The 11499-nt window shown below is 41.8% G+C and overlaps 1 protein-coding gene across 1 annotated transcript in view; it reads right to left on the bottom strand.

Moving 5' to 3' along the window:
• Positions 1 to 3832: 3832 nt before the first annotated feature.
• DNAJB6 (DnaJ heat shock protein family (Hsp40) member B6) overlaps positions 3833 to 11499 on the bottom strand; it is a 56362-nt gene continuing 48695 nt past the window's right edge. The window contains exon 9 of the mRNA XM_062621494.1: positions 3833 to 3976. Within this exon, the coding sequence (XP_062477478.1) occupies positions 3894 to 3976 (83 nt within the window). The 3' untranslated portion in view covers positions 3833 to 3893. The remainder of the gene's footprint in view (positions 3977 to 11499) is intronic.

Below are 11499 nucleotides of genomic sequence, written 5' to 3'. Positions count from 1 at the left end.
TAAAGGCAGCCAAGCTGACAGAGAAAAACAGCTTTGTGTTACCTCCAGAAGTAGGCTTTGCGGGTCTGCAAGCTGCCCCCAAAGGTGGGCAGCAGCACAGAGCAAAGACTGGGCAAAAACTTGAACAATACATTTTTAACATTTTGACACCTACGCGCTCTGAGATCATTTATTTAAGATCGAAGTCCTGCCAAGTCTTGGCTCAAAGACCAGAAAAAAATGTGGAAACCCCACTGAATCAAAGCCATTTTCATAGTGGCAGCTTCCAAGTGAGGAGAAGGAACCCTTATCTGTTGGTATTTTGTTTGTTTGCGATTGTGTCCCCCTATCTTGAGATAAAACAATTGTTTTCAGTGTATCATTTTAATTATGCTGTTACTCAACTGTCCTCTATCCCAATAGTTTTATTTTCTCATGGGATGCAGTTTAGGTCTCTGCGCCCAGGTATTGGCTCTGAAAAGAAGCGTTTTGGAATATATTTTAGAAGTCACATCAGGTTTGTATTTAAATTATAGCTCTGTTTCTGTCCTCAGCTCTTCCACAGAAGTGTTGTAGGATGGTCAGGAATCTTTCCCCAGCTTTCACAATACGTTTATTCACAGCCACTCTTGGGCCAGCATCATCTGTTATCAGTTGAGGTGTCTCACACCCACCTGCATTTTTCCTGCCCAAACACATACTTTAAGCAACCATATCATCTTGCAGCCTTCACCTTTGCCAGATGGATGCACTGAGATACAAGACCTCACATACATGCGTACTCATACATATGTGGCAGACACAGCACCATGTCCAGGCTGTCCTGCAAGCAGCATAGCCATGTGAGTACAGTCCTACACCCAGGCTGACCAGGGGGAAAAAAAAAAAAAAAAAAAGCTTTCAGATCCAAAAATACCATTCCAGAAATGTGTGTGGGCAGCTCACACATAATTGTATAAAAAAAAAAAAAGATACATTTCTCCTTGAGTTTTTGATATGCTGTGATTTTGTAATGTCAGGTATTGTTCTTCTGACACTGGTTTCTATCAGCTTCATGACAGAAGTTCAGTGCTGCTCACAAGCCCTACCTTAAGTTACGCTCCTCAGAAACCCACCTCTTCAAACACACACAAGTATATGAATATGATTCATTTTATGCTGCATTTGGTCTTCTAGAACTTCTTTTCCCTCCCTGACGGACAATTATCAGACACACACAGTTCACAGTTTGACTTAAGACAAATAACTTCCCAAACTTAAATCTGGAAGGTTTGTTGCTATTATAGATGAACCACATTTCCTTGGTATGTTAATATTTAAATGTGCGGACATGGGGAATGAACTGTAACCCATTATTACAGTTACTTATTTTCTTTTCTTGGATTTTATTAAGTTTATTTACTTGCAAAATAAATTAATTTCTCAATTGTATGCTCTTTTTGCAATACAATTATTTCTACCATGCCTTCTGCTTCACAGTGCTCAGTTAAAGCAGTTACCCTTCAGTTAAAATCCATAGGTAATCAGGCTGAGGAGGAACGAATTAGGCTCAATGGCCATAGACTCTCATTTCTTAATTTCTGGGCAATCTTGAGCAGATTCTAGGTAGTTATAGGAAAAATTATGCCCATGGTTCCCTCCCAGGAGTTTCCCCACAACAGCCCAGCTGCACGCACACGAGCAGCTTTCTGGTGGGATAAGAATGCCTTTGGCAAGACAGGCTTCCTCACTAATTTAGAGCCTACCTTCAAGGTCTCCTACCTAATTAATGCTCTATCCTCCTCCTTCAGGCCTAACACAGGGATCAGGGTCAAGGAGATATTTATGTACATAATCCCAGTCTGTTCTAACTCTTCAAGGCACATTCCTGGTCTGGAGCCACTCTGTCCTGTGACGCAAGGCTGCTCACAACACAGGGGCAGCCTGGGGAGACCAGCCCTGTGCTGGTGTCACCTCTCCTTTCTGACACCTCTCCTGTTTTTTCAAAGCATGGCCCATTTTCCCATAATTTAAGGAGCACTAAATTTAAAATTAGCATATGTACTATGAAGGACTGCTCCCACAGTGCAGAAAGCATACTAAATGAGAGGCTAGCCAAAGTATTGTGTATTATCTAGGATGAATATTCCTCGTAAGGCAAATGTGCAAGCTCTGTTTGAGGCATACGTTCCTTATAGTAAAGTCTTCCAGCCAGAAAGAACCCTCCTTTTCCAGTATCAGGCATCTGACACCAGGACTTGTTGACTTCCCCATGGATTTAGCAAAAGGAAAAACTTGGTATGCCTGTGGGCATTTTGTGAATGCAAACTCACTGCCTTTTACTTACAGCATGGACTCTGATTGAAACTAAACATGAACAACTGACGCCAGCTGTAGTCTACATACAGTACAGTGCAAGAGGACAAAGTATAAAGGAGAATTTTCTTTATTTTTAAATATTAGTAACACTGCACAAAACAAAAAAGTGGTACTTAAGTGACAGAAAAATCAGTACTCAGTCATATTTCATATTAACCGTAATTTAAATACCCTAAGAGTTCATGTACGGTTATATGTTTGCACAGGGTTACATTGAGTAACATAAGCATTTGAAGCTAAACTATTCAGATACCAGAGACACCAGAATTTGTTATATCATGCTAGAATGCAGACTTGATTTTTCTGTTTAGCTTCTTCTTTACGCTATTATGTGCATTCCAACATCTTTCAAATGTTAGGATGAGTGAGTTTCTGCAGGAACTGTGGACTTTCAATATAAGTCTGATACATCAACATATTGGCAAAGGGAAGACAAAAGAAACAAAACAAAACCATAAGCTGCTAACTCCTACCTGGAGGTTAAAAAAGGAGGCAACATACTGACAAGAAACATGCAGGTAAATGCTTAAGGCAGCAGAAGGGCTCTGCACAAACTAAAAGGTTAAAAGAAGCAATGTGTCATGCACATGAGACAAGTATGGGAAGCAAGGAAGTAATCTTGCCAGGAAATACATATTTCATTTAAAATTAAAACATCTTTTCAAGCTAAGAAGAAATTAGTCCTACAATAAAAGTGATGCAAAATGCTTTCATACATAAAGGCATGAGTTCCTTGCAGAAACAACATGATAAAATCTTACACAGATGCTGAAAATGTTTGCTATCTAAAACCTACTCAGCAGAAACAAAGAGTTTTAAAGTAGCACTTAGGTCATTTGTCTCTAAGGTTCTGAAAATAAACTTTTGAACTAAGGAATGATTTCACTAAATGATTCATTGGGAGTCAACTATGCTTAAGGAAATCAGTAGGAGTGGTTACAGGAGACCTTCGTTACACTAACTTTCTTAAAATCAGAATAGAACCTCATGGTACAATTTAAAATGAACATTTTCATAGGGAAAAAACCTTTGCTGCCCAGCTTGGGGGGGGGGGGGGGGGGGGCGGAAATAATCACTGTAAAAGTAACTTACTAAACTTGCATAAATCACCCTATAAGAGCTCATGTCTCCATCCCATTCCCAATGACATGAGTGAATAGGACTCTTCTTTCAATAGGCCTGATGTTGATGCAGAGTAACCAAACAAACAGGCATTTACACAACCCTTTATATCCTAACAAGACAAACACTAGACTAGAGTCATTTTAGTCCCAGGGAAGGAAGAGGTAAGAAATTCTGTAACGCTTCCAATTTTCAAACATATCACACTTCTAACCAAGATAAGCCTCATTTAAAATCCCTAACCCCACTGGCAAGAACGCCGCTCCGTGAAACTAACAAGAATAACATAGTGCAATTTTAGTACAGTTTTAAACATGAGTCACTTTCTTGCTAGCAGTGTGAACAATCAAAAAATATACACAAAAGAGGTGTGCTCAAATGTAACATTAAGTTGTCATTATTATTAAGGTATTGGCATAGCAGAGAAGTCCATTTTAGTAACTCCCCTTGGTTGACTTCTTCTTCTTCTGGTCCTCTCTCTGCTTCTGCTTCCTCCTCTTGCTGCCTTCTTTGTACCCTGAAGGAAACATGGCTTGTAAAACACTATTCACAGCATTCATGGACTTTTCCCTCTAGCAAAAGCACATGTTCTCTGAATGGTTTAGTGAATTTTTAAGAAAAGGTCTGACTTTCTAACATGTTTTGTTTTTTTAAATGATGATTTCTACTATATCCCCAGTTCTATTATATCCCTAGTTCTATTATATCCCTTCCATAGGACAGAAAGAAAATACTGTCAACCTTTGAAGTTTGAAAAGATCTGGAGAACTTTCAAAAGACTTCAAAGCCATTCAGGAAAAGCTTCAAAATTAGAGCACATGCAAACCCAGAATAATTTTCAGAACAGAAGTAATAAATAATGCTTATAGAGCAGGAACTATTTAAGTACTGGCGATCCCTGCTCACAGTCGTCAGTTACCATGGTATTTGCATTTTCATTTTAAGACTAGGGAATGCCAAGAATCCCGAGTAAATAAGATGCTCAGTGTTTACCAATATGCATTTTATATACACGTGATCAGCCTGCTCATGCTTAACTATGCACCATAGGTTATATTCTACTGCAGATCCAATGGTGCATGGAAGCATTGAGCAATTATTTGCTACAGGTCCAGCAGGCACAAGCCTCCCACCACGTGGTCATCATCCCAGTGCTCCCCAACTATAAAGATGCGCAAAAGCAGCTCTTGCTCTCCACTTCCTCCAAGCTTGCAGTAAAATGCAACTTGCAGACTTGCATGGACAGTGAACTGTGCAGAGCCAACACCGCATCTGCCCAAGTGCACTCTAACCTCAAAGCTAGCAAACACTTCCCTCAGGCAATCATTCTGTGGTGCCTTGAGACAGCTGGAGGGAGCCTTCAGCTCAGCAGTGCTCTGCACTGGGAGATGGCACGGTCCAGTGAACAGGACAGCACGGAGCAGAGGAGCCCCTGCAAGCCAGCTGAGAGGCAAGGCTGGGAGTCACAAGAATGGCCCAGGCAGGGCCCAGCTCCGCCTGTCTGGAAATCTCTTCTTTTCCCCCTCCAGTCTGTCTGCAGGCAGGCAGAGATGAGCCTGAGGGAGCCATGTCACCATTGCCTAAAGAGACCTGGTTCTCCATCAGTTTAGCACCAACAGTAAAATTAAGATGGGAAAAGGAAGTGGTGGGAGGTCAGGGGAGTATGAAGCCACACTGTGGCTGAAGTTTGCTCCTAATCAGAGCTCCTCCCAAGTGCAGTTAAATGTTGTGCCCACAGCAGAACCCCAGGTCTTTGGTTTAAGACTTGGGGAGAAGCATGAGACAGTCTTCAGGCTAAAATCGCTCGAGACATTACAAAAAGCTTGTGTGTTAGAGGAAACTCACTCCCCTTCGTAGCACAGAAAAACTGTTCCTAGGTTATCGTTCTAGCTCCTAAGCTGGATCAACAGCATGACTTCATCTTTTGCAATCACCCGATCAAGAAGCAGGATATTTACTTAGAAATTCTGCCATGAGTGATTAGCCTGAGCAAAGTTAGAGTGGAAACCAGCTGTATTGTTTAAGGAAGAGAAAAACTGGCAGTGCTTTGCAGAATTGCCGATGACTATTATCTCTGCACCCTGCTACCCTCCTGAGCTACAATCCTGCCCCAGGGACACTGTGTGAACATCTCCTAATTGAAAACTCCATCCATGAAGTTTACTTCAATGTGAGCCCCTCGGCCACTCACACAGTGTCAAAAATAGGATCCCTTGGCATTTAATTTACTGCTGTAAGGCACAGATCCCAGAAGGGCTCAAGCATCTCTTCGCTTTCCCACAAAGCCCAATGGAGGCGGAAGAGGCATGCCGATTCCTGCAAATCAGTCATTGAGAGATGTTATTCAAAGCATTTTTCCCTTTACTGGAGGGAAAAACAGCATCATATCAGCTGATCAGAACTAGTTCATGTAATAACTGTGAAACATTAACATTTGGGGAAGTATCATTAAACCCTAACAGGTTATTAGCTTCATAATTTTCTCATTTTTCATTCTCAAAACACTGTCAGTATTTCTAAAAAGCTCCAACATCCAGGCACAATTACATCTGATACTGCTATTTATATCACAATACTTCATTTTTTCCCCCCCACAGTCCATTTTCTTCAAATGTTTGAGACTCTGAAAGCAATTCTAGCAACTTTTCCTTAAAAATACTGTGAGTCAATGTAAATTATGACTCGAAATGAATGCCACATAATTCATTGTCTTACAAATGAAACAACCCAAATCTTAAAATAATGTGGTATGAAGATATTCAGGCATTTGACAACACAGTCTCCTACCAGCCACCAGAATGATAAGGGTGAAAAGTGGAAATCTTTCAAGTGTTATCACTGACACACAGAAACAGATTGGCCAAAGCAGGAGATAACACACAAATACAGAGTATTCCTCAAGAGAAAACTGCCAGGTCTTTTCAGTTCTGAGCCTGCTGTGATAAATAATTTCATTCTCGACCATTTCCTTTTCTACCCCCACCTAAGAAGAAAGGATAGGTCAAACTTTGCCAGGCTTTCAGCTCCATTGATGCAACACTGGGTGATAACAGCTACAAACCTGATCCAAGCAAGTGAAGCAGCTCCTAACAAAAATAAACTGCACACTAAAGATGTAACCCTTTGGTACTTCTTTCATTTGAACACTTCAACCAGCACTCATTAAAAGCACATTTAGCTGCCTTGGTTACAAGATTAGCCCCAAAGTCACGAGAGAACAAAATCTGCTATTTGATTAATCTGAAGTGATTCTGTGTCCTGGCGAGTTGCCAGCATCACAAAGTGGTCATAGAAACAACAGTTCTGGCCTTGGATAAGAGCTCTTCAAATTCCCACCCTTAAAAGCAATTGTGAGCAATCTTTACTCTAGAAATGCATTACAGGGTGGAGAAAGAATGGGTTGCTGGGAGCTTCCCCAGGCTTTGACATTAGGAAAACAGATTCACTCAAATGCAGATACACCACCCTAACTTGGTATGTTCTTGCTTTAGTCAGCTGCCACAAGCAGAGATGGATGAAGCAAGGATCCACACCATTTGGAATTACACCTGATTTACAACCAGGACAATTCTTGTCTACAACAAACAGCACTGGCTGACCTGCTCTTTCCATTTCATCCCCTTCTCTTCTACTTCTGGAAGAGCCTAAAGGAGCCATTCCTGTTTTCATAAAGATGCTGAAGGATGAATCCAACTTCCAATAATGCTTAGTAGCAACATCTTCAACCCCTCCTCAAGGATCAAAACCAAACTGGGAAGCCTCTCTGCTGTGTCCCAGATTGACATTCCTACTTCTCTGCCATCTGCACCTCCCAAAGTCACGGGTTTGTTCAGTCACCGACTATGAAACTTGTCACATTCTTGGGCGGCAACTACAAAGGGAGGTGTGCACATCAAGCGATTGATCCAAAGGGTCAAGCGTCCTACCCAGCCCATCTGTGGTATCCTACTTCTTCCTGCTCTGCCTGACATCTGCCTGCCCTACCAGGATGCGGAGAGCAGCAGCCATGGGCCTGCTCCACCTTCCTTCTGCCGGCACAGAAGAGCACAGGAGTCAGCAGAAGGAAACAAGGTGTTCAGTCATGACCAGTGATTAACAGGCAGCACTGCTGCTTCTTGACCTACATCCATCAGTAAGATAGGCCTTGGCCTGATTTTTATAAATCTCCTGCAAAGGTGAGGACTTCAGAGGAGTTTCTTTCCACTTTCAGGCTCTGAAGCACTGAGGTTGAGGCGGGAGGGATTCACGCTTTCTGCTCAAGTCCATGAGAAAATGGCTTTTGAGCTCTACCATTTGCTCAGATTGTGGTCAGTCTTCTGCCCATCTTTAAACCATGAAAGCAGCCATAGCTCATGTACAAGTTGGGTTCTGCAGTGTTTTCCAATTTTTTGCTTAGAAAGATCTCTCGAGTTAAAACAGTAAGTTGTTCTTTCAAAGGTAGCTGGCTTACTTCCGGGTTGCAGCCACCATCTGTTATTTCAGATGAGCCATAATTTTAGATGAGCCATACTTTCATATGCCATTATAAAAATTCACCCCAAATCACAGCTCTAGTATCATTTTATGTGTGTGACTCAATTTACAATTACAGCTTTACACTTTCACATTCCCTCCTTTTAGTCCAAGCCACTGCCCAACACAGACCACAATCTGACCTACTAATTCTCTCCCCACATACATAGCTCCTGGCCCATGCCACAGAGCATCAGAGAGAGAACCTGCCTTTATATACAGGCCTGAGGTGACAAAACATCCCACCCCGACTAGGTATGCTGCTCCACTGTTTAATTATCCCCACTGTTAAATCCAAGGAGTGAGTTCTCCAGTTTCACTGGCCAACCCAGTGATGTAATTCCAACTTCGATGTCTTAGGGGACTGAAAAACTTCAGCCAACTTACTGGGGCCTGCCTTCATGCTTGCTCACCCTACTATTTTCGATACCAATTTTTCCTGGAATTGCTACAAAACATACCAAGCCAGATGCAACCTATTTACTTGCTATTAAGGTAATACTATTACTGAATAGAGTCCAAGGTTTTACTCCCACATGGCAAGCAAAAGCTTGCCTTCGTAGGCAACCCAGATACCTTCTACAGGAAGCAAATGGGTAATGGGATGCTCTTGTACTAGCAGCCAAAAACCATGCATGAAGGCAGCTCTGGCTAAGCCAAGGAATAACCAGGCAGCCTCCAAAACCAGCCAGTCTTCCAACCCTCTGCCACAGAGGAGTACGGCTATTATCCTGTCCCATTGCACACAGCTACAGCCAGGGGACGTGGAACAAAGGCAGAGTGAACTCCCTCCCATCCGCACCTCCAGCATTCCTCACACATTAGATTTACACAGAAAACAGTGGCTTTGCTTTCCTTTCTTTTCCATTACATGCCTGAATACAAGTATGTGAGGGAATTATAAAGTAATTAGTTTGGATAACCAAGCACATAGATTTTACTAGTTAGTAAAGTGTAATTCAGGAAAGCGAATGCCAGTAAAAAGAATGGAGACTGCATTAAAGATGAAATAAACTAAGTACAAATGACTCAACTTTCCAGCAGAGGAATCCATGCCAGGAAAGGATCAAGATTAGTTAAGCTTGTTCTTTTAAAGTGGTTTCTGCTTCAGAGATGCCAGTGAATAAAAATGCAGCAAAAATGAATTATTAATGGTGTAAGTCTTAGGTTAATGCAAGCTATTTCATTCAAAAGGAGAAGAAAACCTTGCAATATTATCTTCCAAATAACAATCTTCATATCATGTATTTCTCAGTATTTTAACAATTAAACATTTCAACCATTCTTGTTAGATAAAGGTCAACCCTCTCAAACCCAGAGAAGTATTTTTTTAGGGATAGTTACCACTACTTCTACTATTAATGGGCTGCAATCCCCAGGTCTCTGTTGGCACTAATACCACTTCGAAACAGCTTGGGTACCACCAGTCATGCATCATACTGTCAGGTTATTTGCAGTATCTGAATTCTTGTTAAAAAAAATTACTTGTTTGGAGCTAGAGAGCTGTTTTGAGATATGCAATGGCTTCAGAGCATAAACAGCTTTATTCTAAAAGTCCCTTACAAAACCAGGAACAGTATGAAACTCAGAGCAATTTCCACTAAAACACAAAGTCAGTGTTAGATGAAGAATCAAATTAAACCCTAATTTTTCTATTAAATATCAGCTGTAATGCCTGGAAATCCTGACAAAGGAGAGGATTCATCTCACCCTCTGGATATTGGTTGCCAGTCTAAACAAGTTGGCCACCCTTTCTCCTTGGGCACTAGAGAGTTGGCCACTTCTAGAGGCATTCCACCACATATTCAAGATGAAACCTATCCCCTTTTCCTTCATTTAAATTTGCTACAGACTTGCAAATTAAAACTGAAAAATTCCCACTCTTAGAGCTGCAAAAAGAAAACCATTTCACTGCAGTTGAATCATTAACATCTGAGGACTTGCTTGAAGTGCCCTAGCTGGGACAACGTCTAAAACTGCCTCACAATCTTGCTGCCAAAGGCCACACACCACTGGTAACAAAACAGATTTGAGGTGGAACAGTGCCCGTTTTGAGGCCATTGAACTTAACCGTTTTCCACTGAACTGAGTGGGCTTCGGACCAAGGCAGAAAAAGATGCTATTCTTTCCCAGCGCTGGCCTGTGTGAGCACAGCAGCTGTTGCAGTGATCAATGAGAAGCGAAGCGGGAGCACGTAAGTGGTCTACGTAATTACAGTGCTGCGCTGGTGAAGCCTGCTTCCTGGGCAAGGCAGCCAGCAGAAGTGAACACCCATGAAGGAGAACGGCATTACTGGCCAGAGCTCGTGCACAAACCTCCCAGGGAGGGATTAAGACACTCACGTAGGGTTTTATGACTGACTCGACCAGTCCTTCAGCAGCCCTGTCCATCAGAGGAACAGTAGGCAAAATATTTAAAGGAACAGTAAAATCTTATTCTTATTGCAATCAAGTTTTCATCCTGAATCTTTTATAGCAATTCACAATCTACTGGCAGAAGAGAGTGTTTTGCGATTGCACAAATACTTCTAGAAATTCATTTTAATTGCAAACTTGTGCGTCTCAGAGCATAAATAGATTCACAGCAAAAAGTCCTCAGCAATCGGAATCGGGAAAATTGCTCCAAAATTTGCAAGGTGCATGTCAAACCCAGGTGCTCTTTGGAAGCATAGTGATGTATTGTTATGATTGTAGAGAACCTCAAGCCTCCAAATGCAGAGCCAAGGGTTTGTTTTGCTGGCTGTAGATACAGGAGACAAAACCTGCAACCCTTGCATGGGAGATTTCAGGATATCAGCCCAGAGGTTACATTCAGGGTTCTGCAGAGGAATCTTAAAACTTTTTCTTTTTTTAAGTAAAAGGCTCAACTGAGATACCTATAAAGAGACAAAAACTTCCACCAACTGATCAGGAAGACATTGATCTAAATGCCTCTGTTTTTATAAGCTGTCATCCCATATGATATCTTTAGGTCTTCCATACAGAAGACAGCATTACATTTAAAGGCTCAAACACAACAGAAGTTGGTACAGCACTGGGAGTGTGTCAGTACACATTTTGGGGTACCCTGAATGTTTTCCCATGCACTGTGTTTACCCTGAGGAGCCTCATATGCTCGCACTTCCCAGCACTTCACCTAATTCATCATCACTACTGAGAATGGCCCTTGATTTGGGCATCCAAGTAGAAGGGCATCTTCACGTTTCAGAAAAACCTGCCCTGGCAATCCTGGATGATCTTTGACCACAGGTTCAAATTAAGTAGTTATGAGGACTCTGCTGTCCAAGACTGCCTCTGGACTGTATTGCTAAAACATTACAGACAGGGAATATATCAAAGGACTAATTACTTCCAAAAATAACTGGGACACTCGCAGTGCTTCCGCATTCACCTGAACGGTCTCAGCCTTCTCTACTGGGATTTAGGTGCCTAAAATTGCAGCTTCCAGAAGTAATATCAAGTTGTTGAACTTTGCCTTCAACAAAGAAGCCAAGCACAATTTAAGTAAATGAATGTGTAAAGTACTGTG

The sequence above is a fragment of the Pezoporus occidentalis genome, unplaced genomic scaffold (genome assembly GCF_034315485.1).
Source record: "Pezoporus occidentalis ecotype Australia unplaced genomic scaffold, CSIRO_AGI_Poc_V1 ctg23, whole genome shotgun sequence".
NCBI lineage: Eukaryota > Metazoa > Chordata > Aves > Psittaciformes > Psittacidae > Pezoporus > Pezoporus occidentalis.
Note: the sequence above shows the minus strand (reverse complement) of the source record. Positions and strands in the feature narration are given on the sequence as shown.